General features: G+C 33.0%; 1 protein-coding gene and 1 long non-coding RNA gene across 2 annotated transcripts; both read right to left on the bottom strand.

Annotated features, from left to right (window-relative positions):
* Window positions 1-236: 236 nt before the first annotated feature.
* LOC104093866 (uncharacterized) lies at window positions 237-1098 on the bottom strand. Its single transcript, XM_009599699.4, has one exon. It carries the CDS (start codon window positions 890-892, stop codon window positions 362-364), a length of 531 nt encoding a protein of 176 aa, XP_009597994.1. The 5' UTR covers window positions 893-1098; the 3' UTR covers window positions 237-361.
* An 8190-nt stretch (window positions 1099-9288) lies between these two features.
* On the bottom strand, window positions 9289-12200 carry LOC104093867 (uncharacterized). The gene is made up of 4 exons (XR_011408018.1): window positions 12004-12200; window positions 11727-11781; window positions 10011-10117; window positions 9289-9890 (listed from the first exon to the last, which is right to left on the bottom strand). It is a non-coding gene; the product is annotated as an uncharacterized lncRNA (long non-coding RNA).
* Window positions 12201-18725: the final 6525 nt, after the last annotated feature.

An 18725-nucleotide genomic window follows, 5' to 3' on the forward strand; every position in this document is an offset into this window, starting at 1 on the left:
ACAAAGATAAAATCTCTAAAGGTATGATAAACTACATATATCCAAAATGCAATAAGGTTACTTTAAAATATATAGTATATGTTAGTGTCAAATTTAGGCATACAAAAACTGCAAATTGAATTTGAACTTTCCCTAGGCAGCAGGGGGCAAGCTAATGTAATGGTCCGGGGTTCATCTGAATTCAGTACAGTATTTTCGACGCGGAACATAATAGTATAGGTAAAAAACTACGAAAATTATAATAAATAGTACTAACTCAGATATAAACCCCATAACTTTATAATATAATGAATTCAATGCTAAAAACTTTAAATATTGAACCCGTAAAATTCAAATTCTGGATCCGCTTTTACGAATATACCTAATTTGCCATTGGGAGAACCCTAGCCTTGATGTCCTCCACAGTTAATCCTTTCTCGAAATATTCAATGTTAGAAGGATCAAAAGGTCCTTTTATTCTGTCTATACATTTTATCACTGCCCTAGCTGGAAGCACACTCTTTGATGGATCTGGACAAGTCCCATAACTCAAACAAGAAGAAAAACCTTTGAATATTAAAACTTCCACTTCTTCCTCATTCACAACAGCTTTCACAAGAAGAGCTTCATTTCTCACCGATTGACTATAAAACTCTAACATTGCTATTTCTGTATTGTGTCCATATTCTTGATCATCTTCTTCTTCGTCGTCATCATTATCGTATATAACTCTCCTCCTTGCACGGCTAAATACGGCTGCCAGTGACCGTCCGGCTCTCGATTTCCGAGCAGTGGTGGAGGAGGAAGAGTGAAAGCTGACAGCAGTTCTAATTGAGATGTTATTATGGCTGGGAAAGTAAGGCAAAAGATAAGGTAAGCATTGTGAATTGCATGTTATTCTATGCTTCAACATGCTAGCCAAAGTATAACTTGTTTTTCTTCTTCTGATGTTTTGTCCTTATCTTTTTTTCTTCTTTCTTCTTTTTGTTCCAAAATATTTTGGTGGGGGAAAATTGGAGGCAGTTTTAGGTAGCAATCCTAGGCATGCAAAGGGAAAGAGTGGCTCTAACAAAAGTTCCAGAGATAAAGTTTCTTATCATATGGGGTACCACCGTTGGCTTCAAATTTAGGCGGACCTACTTGTAATTTCAGATATTAAACTTCGGCAAAAATTTTATATATATTAGATTAGTTAGTATTTGATGGGAGTATTAGAGAAGATGTTGTTTTGTTCCCACTTTTTTGTCTTATATAATTTTACTATTTTAAAAGATGTTTAAGAGGAAAATTAGAAATTTGACTATTTTATTAATAGTAAAGATTGAGCACTATACTTGGGCTAATTGGGCTTTGGGCCTATTAAGTAGTCCGGAATTAATATTTGTAAAAATTATGTGTGATAGTCATTTTTTAAAATGATATTTACTTTTTATCCGGCATATAGCTACTAATATATTAAAATTAATATGAAAATGCGATGTTACCCTTTCTTCTATCTCTTTTCCTTCCCAGACCCTCTGTCAAGTCCTGATATGCCAATATTCCATTGCCACTTGTTCCTCTTTTTCAATGCCCAGCATTGACTGTGCTGACAACTCAATTGTGGTAGGTAACATCTTGAGCTCAAATAAATTTGCAAGTTGAACGCTAATGGAGATGAAGCTCAATAGCTGGGAATGAGGGAAATCATACAAACAAAAAAGAAATTTTCAGGTAGAAAATACGCAAAGATAATTAAAGGGGGAATTAAGATCAAAACACGGGGTAATCCTTAACTTAGACTTACAAATTCATAAATTAAGGATAGCTAGTCCTAAACTTACAGTAACAAGCTCATAAGTTAAGGACACTTGGTCCTGAACTTTATGAGCAGAAGGGTATTTTCGTTCGGACGGATAAAAGTTTATTAAAACAGTGGCTAAAGACTAAAGATATTTTAAACAGTTGCTTAAAAATAAATACATGTCTTATAACTAGCTAAATGTGCACTTTCCCCTTAATATTTTAGTCACCTATTATTTATTAATTAATTGAAAACATTTTAAATTAAATTTAGAAAACGTTTTTTAACAGCTTTCTTTTTTAAATTTAAAAAGGTGACTATTGGTTTTTAAAGGTGCATGTTATGAAAAGATGAGTATGTTTATTCCAACAGACTCCTAGAGGTATTATAAATACTCATATTATCTACAAAACGAAATCATCTGAAAATTTCCATCTCTTTCTCTTCTACTTATTTTCTACAACTCACATATATTCTATTCTTGTGGAAAATTCGAGTTAACGGTTGAAACTCGAATTTCAGAGGCTTTGTAAAATTCTAGAGGAATTCTGCTATTATCCCTACAATAACAAAGTGAGAAGCTTAAATTACTTAAGGACAGTGATTACACCACCGAAGCCAGATTATTTCATCCCATTATTTTTCTAACAGTATATATGTGTGAATATCTTGAAAATAATTGTATTAATAACTTGGCACCTTGAACACTAAAAGTCTTTAAGAAGTAGTGGTTGAGCAGTTTGCTCAAATTTCCTAGAAAATATATTTAGAAGAATTAACCCAAATATCCGCCCACCTAACAACTTAAACTAAAAATAGCCGGTGGAGGTATAATGTATACATAATTTATGTATTATATATGTGTAATTATGTATAATAAATTTATAATCTATGTTATGTCTAAAAAAAGTAAACAGTGGATATGACCGGCTATTTGTATAAAGTCCCAAAAAAGAAGACACTATAGTACTCCTATCGCGTTAAAATTCTAGGTCCGCTTCCAATGCATTTTCTTATGGATAATGTGAGCAAAAAATAGAGTATAATATAGGAAGAATCATTTGCTTGTTTTAGACTTTGACTTGCTAATTAATTACATGAACCAAATTTGAAATAGTTTAATAGAACAAAACTTGATTATACCTTTATTTATCTTTGCAGATGATAGCAACCTTGAAACAATGCTTGGGTGTATTGAAATAATTTAATAGTATGAATTAAATCTCAAATATTTTTTATTTTCGGCGTTTTCTTTGTTGATTATGGGTTGTTCACAAGTAAACACGACAATTTACACTCTATTTTATCTAATAACTATAAGATAATATTTTGACAATTGGTGGAAAATGTTAAAGATGAGGAAGAATGTCTACAAGTTAAATGTGAAGGAGATGTTTGATTTTTCAGACAATCAAGCTAGAGACGAAAGAATAGAATTTATAGGCCCAATTGGATTAGAAAATTCCCGCCCTTTAATGTGACAAAATATGTTTGAGATCATATATATGGTTTGAAATATATAAGATGTTGCATATACCAAGGGCTATGAATTAGTTGAGCCGAGCTGAGATGTTTGCTAGGACACTAGCTTAGTGGAATAAGTTCATGACTATTCAAAATGTTGACGGTAACACTTCTAGTAATTTTTTGATTAAAAGCAAAAATCAATCAACTATGCCCTCTCAACTCTAAACTAGTTATGTTGGCTATATGAATCATCTAGTTCTGCTATATTCTGGTAACATCTACCAAAGAAGTAGCAAAATAGCATCTTTGAATTGTGTGTGACCACTTAATGTAACAACATAAGTTTTTGAAAGTATATCAACACATCTCGCGTGCACCGGCGTACGCAAAAAATTTTGTAATTGGGATCAACATATACATTACAAGAAATTGCTTATTTTGTGATTTTTTTTTTTTTTTTTTGTAAATTTGTGGCAATTTTTGACTCCCACAAAATGAATTGTGACGGTTTTAAAAATGCCACAGTTATATTTGCCATGAACTATTTTGCGACGGTATTTTAAAACCGCTATGACGACCGCCATAATTTAAAATTTTAACTTGTGACAATTTTTTAAGGCAAGTAATGGCGGTTTATACCCAATATTTTTATTTTTCTTATTATCTATATATATATATATATAAAAAAAAAAAAAAAATTGACGAAACGGTGTAATGTGACACAGCTTGAGATAAGGTGCTTACGCCCCTTCTCATATGTGAGTATATATGATTTCTTTACATGGGTTTAGTATGTGAAAGATAAAGGGGAGCGATGAGACTTGAATCTACGGCATCTCTTCTTCTTTTTTAAGCTTTAAGATAAAATGTAGTAGGTTATGAAGTACAAAACACATTTTCACGCACATAATATTCTATTTATTTGTGTTTCTATGTTGCAATAGAATATATCCTCGTTATTACTTGCAATATCTGTTATGCGCATGAGCTCTTCTTAAGAAATGTGAAAAAACATCCACCAAATGACAAATAGTTGCATGTTGTAATTGAAAGTACACGAGGAGGGTGAGAATTGTCGTTTTTCCTTTTTATAATTGAGTAGTTGACTAGTTTATCAAGTAGTCGATCGAAAATAGAGGCAAGATGAAATTAAAGACAGAATGAAAAGTGCATAAATTAAATGACATCCCGGATTTTTATATTGGTTCGCAGTATAAAAATATCTCTTTCGATTTTACAGACTGCAACTTTGAGTTCCCAGTCTTTCTTTTCCCTATTGAGTCTCTATAATTCATTTAGCATTCTTTTGAGACTCTTTTAGGGTAAGATCAAGAATATCCTACAATTCATTACATCTATCAGAGTTATAGGATCTTACCTCACTTGTTTCACCTCGTGTCATGACGCAACTTTCAATTTCTTCCTTACTGTCATCGTATGATATATCTTCATCAGTCCAGCAACCAGAGTATTTGTTCGTTTCATTTTCCAAAATAGTCATGAAACACAAATTTTCTATTTATTCATGTCCTGAGTTGTCTTCATCGCTCCAGCTTCCGGAGGATTTATTTTAATTGAAACCTCTAGAGACTTTTCTTTTGAGATCCGGGCATTCAGCTTGAACATGGTCATACCTTCCATATTCAAAATATTTTTTATTATTTTTGTCTTGTTCATTGTATTGTCTGGTTCTTATGGATGACATTCTTCCCCTTTTTGTGTTTCTATATCTTCTCATCAATCCACGTATTTCTCGAGATCATGGCAATTTCTTCTTCAAGTGTCTCTGCGTCATCATCATTGTCATTCTTAGATCTTTCAGTTGTGGCTTTGAAAGCAACATTTTTCTTCTTTTCTTCCTAACCACATTTTTTTAGATGTGTTTTCTCAAAAGCTATAAGGTCTACACACAATTCATCATATGATAGTTTGTCCAGGTCGTGAGATTCAAGTGCAACTATTTTTGTTTGCCATGTAGTAGGCAGACTTCTTAGGATTTTTCGAACTTGTTCACCACTGGAGTATGGTCTACTAAAAGCTTTTAGATTCCCAATGATTTTGTTGAATCGTGCAAATATTTCCTCAATAGATTCACCCTCTTTCATCTGAAAGAGTTCAAAGTCATGAACCAATAGATTTATCCTTGTTTCTTTTACTTTGCTTGTTCCTTCATAGGTAACTTCCAGATTGTCCCACATTTTCTTGGTTGTGTCCAGCTTAAAATTTTCTCATATTCTTCTCCACTTATGGCATTATATAACAAATTTTGTGCCTTGGCATTACCTTGAATAACTGTTGTTTGCTCATTAGAGTAGTCATTTATATCTTCTAGATCAGTGGATGATTGTCCTTCAGCCTTCTTGTCAGATTTTGCTGTTGGAAGTGGGTAGTTTCCATTTTTGATAACATGTCACACTTTGACGTCATAGAACTTCGCATATATTTCCATGCGAACTTTCCAATAAGAGAAGTATTGTCCATTGAAATATGGCGCCCTTACGTAAGATGTCCTTTCTTGAAATAGTGTCCCAACAGTTGCTTAGTTTGACATGATCTATTCTCACTAGTTGTTAAGCAAAAGAGTAAATATGTGAGACCTACTATGATACCAATTGAAAGTACAAGAGAATGGTTACCGTTGCTTAAGATTACCATTTCTCTTTCACAGCAAGCTGAACGTTTGACATGTCACAACAGATAGTGTGACTAGAAATTCAAATATAATATTTTTATAAGTAACAAAATCAAAAATATTTTTTTTCTAAGTAACAAATTCAAATATAATTTTCGAAGAATGTGTGTTTCAATTAATCTAGAAAAAGTGCCACGATGCACATATTGCGGTGAAGGTCTTTCTAAGACATATGCAGGACGAAGGCGCTGGTGCAGCCAAATTTTTTATTAAGTAGTGTCAAAATATAAAAAAAGTAAAACAAATTGAGAAAATAAGAAGAGTCAATATATAGTATATATACATAAAAATAAATTTTTGACCTTGTTAAATAATGAAGTTTTCCGGCGAAGGAATGTCAATTGACACCCCCATAACATAAGGTGGCTCCGCCAGTGCGTCGCATAGTATGCCACCAAATTGGAGTGAATTTGTGTTGATAGAACAAGCTATAAATACTTTGTTGTGAATCATTATTTGGCAGTTTAAATGCTGCTTCAAAACAAACAATGTCATTTTTCTTCTGATTGAAGAAATTCGGCCCTCTGAACCATTTGAAGTTCATTCTACACCTAAGAAATCCACCACTTTCTCCATTCAGTAGATTTCGTTAATACGAGTGTTACATCGACGTATATTATAATAAATTATGCATAATTGATTGAAGTATGTATGAGGTACATTTAAGATACTGGTGACAACAAAGGAAATGTAGCAGATAAATTATCCTGCTATATAACATGCCTGAGTTTATTTATATTTTGTCAAGTATCTTTATCATTTTGCAGATTATGATATCTAGTGTTTGCAGATGATTTTTGAGTTTGGATTCTTGTAGGTGAATCTCAGCTCTATGTTTAATATCGCGCGGCTGTTTGTGGTCCTTTTGGTCACTGATTGCCCTTTGAGTAAGTGAAAAGAGCATGTTCTTGTTTTAATTGTGCATTGTTGGAAGCATTCATTGTCAATATCTCAGTTACAGAAGAAAAATTCAAATAATAAAGCCACCTTTAGATATTGTTCTTCCCACCTAATTCTACTATGCTTCATAAAAGATCAAAGTAAAGAGTAGTATGTACTGATTAAAAAATTAAAATATAAAATATGAGTGTGTTACCACTAGCAAGTGCATTGTAGACTACCACTCTCTCTTCGTGGTAAACAATTCTCACTTCTTCAGTTAAAAATATATTACCACCATTTAGGTTTACGGTTATTTTAAGCCCTTAAAAGTTTTGTTCGGTTCAAAACCATGATATTCAATTTCATTGGTTGAACTGATTTTGGGCGAGATAATAGATGGGCAGGTCATTGACCCATTCAAAAGTTACTTGGACTTGTTCAAAATGGGCTAAAATTTGGGAGAAATTCAAAAATAGCCAGATTTACAAGTGGTAATTGAAAAATAGTCACAGTTTCAAAACAAATCGAAATTTAGCCACTTTTCATGTAAAGATAAATCTGAACGAAAACACTGTTTAAAATGGAACTCCAGCATAATATGCTGGAAGTTTATACACAGGTGCTCCAATCTCCAGTATATTATGTTGGAATTTTCAGCGTGTTAGAGTTCCAGCATAATATGCTGGAAGTTCATACATAGGTGTACCAATCTCCAGTATATTATGCTGGACCGGTCCGTGTTGCAGCAAAATAGTGACTATTTTTCAATGACTTTGCAAACGGTGGCTATTTTGAATTATCAGTCCAAAAACTGACTAGCACGTACTATTTTTATCTAAAATTTGGGTCATAGCCCAACTCGCCCAACTTTTTTTTTTTAAGTTTTAATTAATGTGTGTTATTTTCTTATGAATTATTTAAGTATCAAATAAGACTTTTTTTTTTCTTTTGTTACAGCCATATATAACATATCAAACCAAAAAATTATCTTTAAGATATTTTAGCAAAGTCACCCATGGATCATGGGCTAAAAATAAGCCTAACTTTAAATAGGCTGAGATAGGCTGGGTCAAGTGTCACGACCCGAAAATTCCACCCTCGGGACCGTGATGGCGCATAATATTTCACTTGTTAGGCAAGCTAACGTTAGTATAGTTTATCCATTTTTAATAGTTCAAATTAAATAATAATAAATAAACCGAAATAATTGAAATAAATTCTGAAGTAAAGTACGAAAAAACATAACTGAAATATCTAATACAACCCCGGATCTGGTGTCACAAGTGCACGAGCTACTAGAATACTACAGATAAAGGTATGAATAAAAGTAAAGTTGTCTAAAAGAAAAATACACAGCTAAGATAAAGGAGAAGGGGACTTCAGGGCAACGAGCGCCGAGCAAATGTACCTCAAGACTCCACACTAACAGTCAACCCGAGCAATCTACTAACCGCCGCTGGGACCGACTTCAAAATTTGCACAAGAAGTGTAGAGTGTAGTATGAGTACAACCGACCTCATGTACTCTGTAAGTGTCGAGGCTAACCTCGACGAATTAGTGACGAGGCTAAGACGGGTCACTTACAATATAACTTGTACGCAATATAAAATAATGACAGAAACGGAAAATACGGAAACAAAATAAAGCAGTTAACTCATGAAAATAACTCAATCTTCGAAGAAAACCAGTAAATGCCAGAAATACAAATCGTTAGATTCTCATATGAAAGTACCAAAGCCAACACAAAACAATAAGGAATAGAAACACATAAACTGTTGCGGCGCGCAACCCGATCCCACCGTACAATACTATCCTCCTTTATTCCACTATATATATATATATATATATGGGAGTAAATATATGTTGCGGCGCGCAATCTGATCCCACCATATAGTTAGAATCAAAATCGTAATCACCCTTATTTCACCTGTTGCGACGTGCAACCCGATCCCACCATATCAATACACTACCGAAAAAAAAGCATTTAGCGACGGCCGCTTTCCGTCGCTAAATCAATATTTTTCATCTCTACAGTTATTTAGCGACGGATTCAAGTTTGTCCCTAAAATGCTCGTAGCTAGGCTTATAGCGACGAAAAATACCAACCGTCGCAGAATTAGCGACGGATTAGCGACGACATATATCTGTAGCAAAAATTAGCGAGGGAAATAACCGTCGCTATATTGTTTGTTTTTGTCGCTATTTTGACGCCTTTCGTCGCTGCAATACATAACAAAATTCGTCGTTTGTTCTTATAGTGATGAAATCGTCCATCGCTAGACGTGCTATAGCTAATTCTCCCTGCTTTTTGTAACAAAAATCTTTTGTCCCCAATTCGTCGCAAGATTTAATTTTACGCGATGATTTTAGTTACGGAAAGTATCTGTCGCTAATTTATTTTAATATATTGCTGATTTTTTAAAATTCTTTTTATTTATTATTTTAAATGTACTATGTTCAAGCATATTACATAAAAGCTATTAAATACACTTAATAAAAAGTCACTGATATTAATATAAATTAACAATATATTCAACAAGGTCCAAAATATATAGCATAATGCATATAATAGTATCGTTAAGTACAAAAAATTCACAAGGACCAACAATAAAGTCCAAACAAAGTAGGCTAAGTATGTGAGGCTGGAGAGTTACGGTCATCATCAGAACCCAATGCATGAACCTCATCAATGTTAGCAGCAGTAGAAGATGTAGGAACTGTAGGTGCCACATCTAATGGGTGGTTGGTAAGATCAGTATTTGGCTGATGTGAGGGTAAGGAAACTAATTCGCGTACCCGCTCAATGATTACTGGAACTATATGATCTGTCAATGCAGGAATCAAAAGCATCACTAACTCATCCAGATTCCCTGTCGGTGTTGATTGAGAATTTGGAGGTATTGCTGATGATGTAGCATCAGATCCAAAAGAGCCATGAAGATTTGGCTCGTAGTAGCATTTTGCTTGAGATCCAAGACCATATACTCTTCTTTTCTTTTCTCCTCCCGCGGCTTGATAATATGTTTTACACTGATCAATATCAGATTGAGTTTATGTTTGTTGTTATAATATCTCCTAATATTTTTTCTGTAGAAGAGTTAATAATTAGTGAAATAAAAAGACTAAATAATATTGAGCATTCAATTTATAAAATGAAAAAAATATATGAAAGTAAAGGCAATAAAATTATTCAAAAAGTTATCTTACATGTACGATTCGGGATTTCTCAAAAATAAAAAATTTTCTATCATTACCATGTGTATGGACGTGCAAATGCAACTCACTTGGTGTGGATCTCGACCCTTTTTAACAGCCTATACAAAAGTTATTCAATTAAGAAGATAGAGCAACAAAAGCAAATGCTCAAAACTGATATGCATACTGTTAAAACACTAAGAAAATCAACCCCTTTAAAACGCACAGCTCATGCTAGTCTACAGAGCTAGATTCTGATTCATCATAATCAGATTGTGACTAATTAGAGTAGTATTCTGATTTATTAGTTCAATTCTACAGCTAGATTCAGAAGATGAAGTAGATGTGGCTCAAGGAGAGTTCAAACTAGATTGCCTCAAGCACATTCCAGTAGAACAACATATTCAAAAAGGTAAAGATTCAAAAATAACAATACAGTATACCATCAGTATACTGCTGAAAGAAAAAGGCTAGTAAGTATTACCTTTGAACCTCAATAAAGGGAACCTTAGAAAAAGGCTAGTAAGTATTACCTTTGAACCTCAATAAAGGGAACCTTAATGATCATTTCAGAGAATACAAATCCAGAGAACAACATATTCAAAAAGATAAAGATTATATGAAGACTGAACAATATATTCACCTAGCATTGCATCCCATAGACTTATAAAAATAATAAGTTCCAATGTTGCATACTTACTATAAAGGGTAGCCTAGCACATGAAGCTAAACAAGTGTGAAACATTTGCCTGAAACTTATATATGGGGAGAAGCAGATTTCAGAATGTATAAAGAGGAAGAGTATAGGATTTCTATTTAAAAAACGGTTACATAAATATAACTCGCCATGACTACAGTAATCCCACTTCAGAAAGTCCTATGCATCCTACTAATAATTCCATCCCAATTTTTTCTAACAATAACAAACACCAAGGTCAAAGTCAGAGGAGCTCAAAAGCAGTTCTCCTAGGAAAGGGGAATACATTTTGGGGAGGGAAATCTAACAATAGTTGGTCTCATATGGGCAAGACAATCAAGTTAGAAATTTTATCCTTCTTAACTATCTCAAATTAAAAAAATGATCTTGTTCTTTATAAAGTTTGCAGTGAACTTACGCATCCAGCACTACAGATTTGCAGATATCATTGCTACATGGGAGAAGATTGTGAGGTCCTACATCCTAGTGAGATGGCAATGTAGACCAAACGAAGCACTAACAATCCAGAGAAGCTTAAACATTCTAGAGAACATGGTCCAAAAATTAGAGAAGAACTGTGAACCTCTAGTTCATAAATTTTGAGCTTGGAACAATCATGGAAATAATCAATTAACACTTTGGCTAGTTGACAAAATTCTACTAATTCTAACATGATTTATTCTTGAAAATATTGAGAGTTATGGACTAAAAAGACCATTAATTGGACCATTAACACTCAAGAATACATAAGAAAAAACCCATGTACTTGACATTGGTGCACAAAATTTTTCCAACGCAACAAATTTTTCCAACGCACAAAATTACAGGCAGACATGGCTATTTCTGCAGAATTTTAAGCTCATTGAAAGCAAATAAAATTACCAACAGTTCTCTTTAATAAGAAAAATAGTGTTCTAAGGGGAAAAAATAATAACAAAGAATAGAGAAAATCTAGAATAAAGATGGAGAAACTTTGAAAAGAAAATACCAAAATAAAGCACAAGACAGGATGAAATAACAAAGAAGCTTACCTTATCAAGGACATACAATCCCTAAAATCAACGCACGACTCCAAATTTCAGAATTCTACAAACACACGACTTCGAATTTCAGATTTCCGCAGCAAAAAAATTGCAATTTCAAAAGTTTTCTTCTATTTTTCAGATATGTAAGTAATAACTTCCTACCACGGTAAGATAGGTATAAAAAATCACTTTTTAACACAAGAAAAGTAACGAAATTGTCAAAGATTTGACACTTAATGTGAACACTTAATTTGTCAAAGATCAGAAGAAAACAAGCCCATACCTCTGAAAACAAAACCCCTTTGAAAAAAATGAAAAAACAGCCCGCCACTAGATAAAAAAAACGGTCCTCAGCGTTTGTTGAGGACCGTGACTGAAAAATATTAAGGACCAAGCATTTCTGCCTTCGAAGAAGAGGAAGAGAAGAAAGAGCAAGAAAAGACGGAAGAAATTAGGGTGTTTGTGCCCTAATGGTTGGAATGTCTTTTACCTAGGGTAATTTCATTTTTGGGACGGAAATTTAGAAACGGAATAGTGACGGACCGAAATTATGTCGCTAATAATAATTAATAAAATTTTATTTTAGGAAATTAGCGACATAATATTTTGTCGCAGATAACTTTCGAATGCCTTGATAAGTAAAATGAATTTTGCGACGGATTTTTTGACGTTAAATTCGTCGCTAAGTTTTAATAATTTTTGTCGCCCAACTTTCGTCGCTAATTTTATAGGTAAAATAAAGGCGCTAATATTTAGCGCCAATTTTAGCGACAAATATAAATTTTTATCGCTAATCCGCCGCTATATTTGATACGAATTATCTTGTAGCTTATTTGGCGACAAACTACAAATTTCGTCGCTAATCCATCGTTATTTAGCTATGGAATATCTCTTGTCGCAAAATTCCGTCGCTAAACGCTGTTTTTTTTGTAGTGATATAAATTCACTCTTATTTTACCATATCAACCCACCCTTATTTCACATGTTGCGGTGCGCAATACGATCCCACCATATTAATATAAATAAATCAATAAATGCAAGCAATTTAACAACTTAAATCACAAGAATCTCTACGATTAACGAATATGGAGTAGAACGAGAAAGGAAGTCTCGTGCCAAATTGGGAATTCACTATAATTAATATTAAGCAGCAAGACAAGTCAAGTAAATGACAATTAAAGGGCGCAAGTCAATTAAGGCAAGTAACAGTCAATCATGAAAGCATGGGAGAATCTAACATTTTTAACACTAGAATAATAATTGACAAGTAACAAGTAAAGGCACGGGAAGCATTTAAAGCATGTAACAATTAAGACATGGAATGAAAATTTTAATGAAATACAGAAAACATGGAACGAGTATTTTGGCGGCGTATATACACTCGCCACCTCGCATATACGCCACTACACATGAAATTCACATAACACGTAGCTCAAAGGTTCTTAATTTTCTCAAATCAAGGTTAAACCCAATACTTACCTCGCCCCGCAATCCACTCAAAATTTAATCACGGCCTTGCCTTTCGAACAAGCCTCCAAACCAAACGATTCAAATTAAGCTTTAGAAACTACTCACTAATGAAAGAGGTTCAATTTAGATCATTATTGAAAAAGTCAACCTCGGGCGCGCTTGGTCAAAACCCGAGGTTCGGACCAAAACCCGATCACCCATTCACCCTCGAGCCCGATTATGCGATTTGTTTCGAAATCCGACCTTAATTCGAGGTCTAAATTCTAATTTTACAAAAATTCCTAATTCTACCCAAATCCCCAATTTCAAACATGAAAATCTTAGATTTAAGGTTGAAATCTTATGAAATGTTGTGGGTAATTAAAAAAAAGCAGGTTAGAGTCACGTACCAACGAATTGAGAAAGAAAATCTCTTGGAAAAATCGCCTTTAGGGTGTTTAGGGTTGAGAATTTGAGAGAATGAGCTAAAATCCCGTCTATCTCAGCTTTTTACCATGCACATATGTCGTAATTGCGACCTAGAGTTCGCAATTCCGAACCCCGCAGATGCGAGACATACTTCGCAAATGTGAAGGAGCTCCATCTCTGCTATCATCGCATTTGCGATGATTTGTTCGCAAATGCGAACTTTGGCCCTCCGCAAATGCGACTTTTTGATACCAAATGCGATCCCTTGCTGACCTAGTCATTCTTCCCAAATGCGAGGAAGTGGTTCGCAAATGCAAACCTCACAGAGATTTGAAATTTCGCAAATGCGAACATTGACCTCGCAATTGCGAGATCAAAGACTGCACCAGAATCAGATTTTCACCAGCTATTTTTCCTAAGTCCAAACCACTCCGAAACCAATCTGAAACTCACCCGAGCCCTTGGGGCACCAAACCAAACATGCACGCAAGTCCAAAAATATCATACGATCTCGCTCGCACGATCAAAACACCAAAATAACACCTAGAACTACTAATTGAATACCAAAGCGAATTAATTTTCCAAAGAACTTAAGAATTTTCATCTTGACAACTGGACGTCCGAATCACGTCAAATCAACTTCGTTTTGTGCCAAATTTTTTAGACAAGTCATAAATACAGTAATGAACGTATACCAAGTTTCAGAACAAAAAATTCAAACCCGGTAGCAACAAGTCAAACTTCGATCAAACTTATTAATTCTTTAAACTTTTAACCTCTAGTTTTCAATAAATTGCGATAATTCGAGTTAGGGACTTTTGAATTCGTTTTCGGGCATACGCTCATGTCCTAAATTACAATACGGACCCACCGGGACTGTCAAAACACTAATCCGGATTCGTTTGCTCAAAATGTTGACCGAAATCAACTCAAATGAGTTTTAAGGCACAATTTCACATTTTCGTCAATTTTTCACATAAAACCCTTCTGGAAAAAGGATACGGTCCGCGCACGTAAATCGAGTAAGGTTAAACGTAGATAATCGAGATTTTCAAATATAAAATTTAAGGTTAAAAATATAAATGACCTATCGGGTCGTCACATCAAGATGGGCTAAATTTAACAAATTGGCAAGTTAATGACGAGCCAACCTTGAACGGGTTGGGCGGATTAAATGGGGTTGAGCTCAAATTGCCACCTCCTAAATTTTACCTTTTATATGAGAGATGTTTCATTCTCGTCAAGAGAGAATCTCATTTCGCATTTGCAAAACATAAGAGATTAAAGTATTTTGGCCCTCTCTCATGTCTCATAAATCAATCTTGAAGGGGATTGATTAAAAAATTATAATAGCTCGTTGAATACACCAGTTTAGACCAAAATAATAAATATGTGATATATGATTTTACCACTTTATTGGTTACTTAACAATGCACTTTGATCACAATTTATAACTTAACTAACATAAACTTAGCATGACTTGGTGCATGCACCATGTTTGGATATGTTTTTATGTTTCCTTTCTCCTTCTTCCCCTCTCTCGCCACATATAAATAACAATTACATTTTAGTCCCAAATAAATTGAATTTGGTTATATAAATTTTTACTTTTTCATATGAGTTCTCCCGCAACATACCAACCGCTACTTTCTCCGGAGGAAAAAAAGAAAGAAATAGGGTAGTTGAAGGACAAGAAGAGAGTACAATTGTTCTTGCGATTGAGATGGGCATTCAAGTCTCAAGATGTTACTTTGTACTGGTCCTAATAAGCCGTAGAAGAGTGAAGTTCTTGTTACCGGTGTCAATTATAAATTCGACCGAATCTAGTAACGTTGATATAAATTATGTATTTGATCTCGTTTAATATTATGTATCAATCATCAATCTAAAGAAAAAAGTGAAGATCCATATAATCTACCTCAATTTGTTTGGGATTAAGACATAATTATTATTGTACGTAAAAATTACTAATTAAACACACAATAATTCAACGGAATTCAAATTTTAAATAATTTTTTTTATCGAATGTTCCCGAAGGAACTAAATTTTAAATTCACAAACATCACCATGGAGATGGACATTCGTCAAGTCCCCGAGATGTTACTTTTTACTGGTCCTAAGTCTCCCCCCATTTAGCAACCAAGGTTTAAAAATAAATAAATAAATAAATAAATAATAGGACTGGTCAAAAACCAGCATATGTTACCCTGACAACTAATTAATATATTTTTTAGATACTCATTTGTACTTTTGTTACAAGGCACTTAAAACTTTCCATAATAGAAAACCAAACTAAATTCCCAATTGTTACAAATCCTGCCATATTCCCACTAACATAAAGTTAAACTTCTTGTGCAGTTATATTATTAAACATATAAGTACTTACTTTCTTTTTAAAACTCTGTCCTCAAATCCATACATTTAAACAAAAAAAACCATCTTTTATTAGACTCAGAATATGCATATACACAAATAAATCCAAAATAATACTAAAAGAGCTTCTGAATATCTGAACAAAACCTTTAACCCATCTCATAGAAAAGTCCTTGTTCTTGGATAATGTGTTAAAAAAGTGATAATTGTCATCAAAAAATCATATTGATAGTACAAAATTGAGGTGATGGCTGAGTTGCTACAGCGAAGAGAAAAAGGACTAAGGACTATGTCCTATCTATATCTGTATGTATAGCAGTTGTTAAATTTTCCAACAACCTAACCAAGACTTTGCAGTGATGGAATTTGTTGTTGAGATTTTTGATCCAATAAATGAGAGAGGGACCACCAATAGAACGACAAAATACAATCAAACCTTTTTATAACCGTCTCCTTTATAACAAATTTTTTTTTGTTGTTATAGCAAAATATTAGATTATTATAGAGAACATATTTTATAACATAAAATAAAATCGATTCCATAAAAAAATTAACTTTTTTAGTGAATGATTGTCATATATCGATATTTTTATAACGAAATCCGACTGTATTTTTTCTTTTATCTGCTAGACAATGTCAAGATTCCGATTTCAAGTTCAGATAAAGAAAAATGATTGCAGTAGATTGACGTATATAATAAAATTACTCGATATATGATGAATCCTCAAAAGTCAAAACACATAGTATCGTAATTTGCCTAAGATGGTTTAATTGAAAAGGGAAATGACATTATATAGCCGTTCTAAAACTAATAGTCGAAATATATATATATATATATATATATATATATATATATATATATTTCTGTATGTTATATATAAAAAATATATAAATTTTATATACACTTTTGCGGCTACTAAATAGTTTCGGTTGCGAATTAAAAGTAATATTTGCCCTAATTAAAACAGTTGCTTAATATAGATTCATATAGTCGACCTTAACTTAATATTCAGAAATCAAGCATAGTTGTTGTTATAGGCAAGGTCTCATTGATTGATCAAATTTTCCTACAGAGTTTGCCTTATGTTCATTATTTAATCGTTAGTAAATTACCCAAAATCACTAAATTTACCTATATTTCCACATATTATTTTCTCATCTGCAATATTTTCACAATTAACATTGATTTTATCCATCTTCAAACTGTTATATAATAAATACTTAGTCAATTCGTTACTTATGCTTTAAATTATAACCTCAACTCACATTTTATGTACCGACCATAAATGAAACCGAGATTCAAAGTTATAATTTCTTACTAATTAGTTGATCAACTCCATTACCAATCCATGAAGTTGACATGGCATTTTTTTGATATTATATTCTTCACATTAATGAATATATCCATTTAAAAACTATTTCCTTCAACGAAATACAAAAAGTTAGCAATTCTAAGCTTGTAGTAATCATAACAAGATTGAAGTTAGTTTGACATTCAAACTGACCATTCAACAAGAAGTATTTTTCTCCTTTCAACACTCAACAAGATGGGAGGCATATGGAAAGAAGGGGATATTTGCGATTTCAAGGTACTTGTCTTTGGGTTCTTCCTAGGAACCCCTTTAATAATTATGTTATCTCGGCCAACTTACGCACATCTCGACTAATTATGTAAATACCTAATATTTTCAACCAACATACGTATCGGAAATCTTTGTCCATCAAAATTTAAATAAATAAGAAGAGATCACCTAAGAGTAATATTTTTACTCTAATAAAATCTGAACTTGAGTTGAGGGCCTATCAGAAACAGTCTCTTTATCTGTTCGAGGTAGGGGTAAGTGACGGAGCCGCATTGAAGCAAGGGATGTCAAGCGAAACTCCTTCGCTGAAAAATTACACTATTTTGATATATCTAATTATATGTTGATTCTCTTTGACTTTTCGATATATCTAATTATTTATATTTTGACATTCCTTTATGAAAATTCTGATTTCGCCACTGGGATAACATTGCGTACACATTATTTTTCTCAGAACTCATTTATTAAAATACAATGAATATGTTATTATTGTTGTTGGTAAAATCTGTACATGAGACCTTATACTTCTCGAGTTTCCGACCACAGTTTTGGATGACCATTGTCATATAAATATTTGTTTGCTAAATATTTACGTGATCCTACAGCAGAAGTGGTTAAAACTCATCATTGTGTACAAAAGTGTTTCTTTTTTGTTAAATAATCCATTTTGAGTATCTTGACCATGCTTAGCTGTTTTTGCTCAGTCAAAACTCTTGCATTCTACTATAGTATTAATTAATTTTACTCATCTTTGTCTTTATCTATGCTAAAGGTATTCCTATGTTTTGTTTACTTATAGATAACATTATCTCACCTGTGGTCTTTCTGAGTGAGTGTGCAATCTGACAATACGATGCTTTCGGTCATACATTAGGAGTTCTAATGATTCATTTTAAATGTTTCAATTAATGGAATGTTAATTAATTAAATCATTTAAGAAAGATAAAAAATAAATTAGATAAATACTCTTATAATTTAAATAGTTAAATGTTTTTTTAAAAAGTACAAAGATTTAAAAGACAAATAATATGCCGGGATAATAAAGTAGTAATACCTTCTTTGTTAGATTATTTTAGATGGACAGGTCGTCAATCTTTTACGTTTACGAGATGTTTTCCATTTAATCTAATGGATATTGGTTCATATTAAACGCTTTGTAAAATGTCTACTT

The sequence above is a fragment of the Nicotiana tomentosiformis genome, chromosome 5 (assembly GCF_000390325.3).
Source record: "Nicotiana tomentosiformis chromosome 5, ASM39032v3, whole genome shotgun sequence".
In the NCBI taxonomy this organism is placed as follows: domain Eukaryota; kingdom Viridiplantae; phylum Streptophyta; class Magnoliopsida; order Solanales; family Solanaceae; genus Nicotiana; species Nicotiana tomentosiformis.

Excerpts from the sequence above, each read along its gene's own strand:
- LOC104093866 (XM_009599699.4), bottom strand. The coding sequence starts at position 892 with ATGTTGAAGCATAGAATAACATGCAATTCACAATGCTTACCTTATCTT.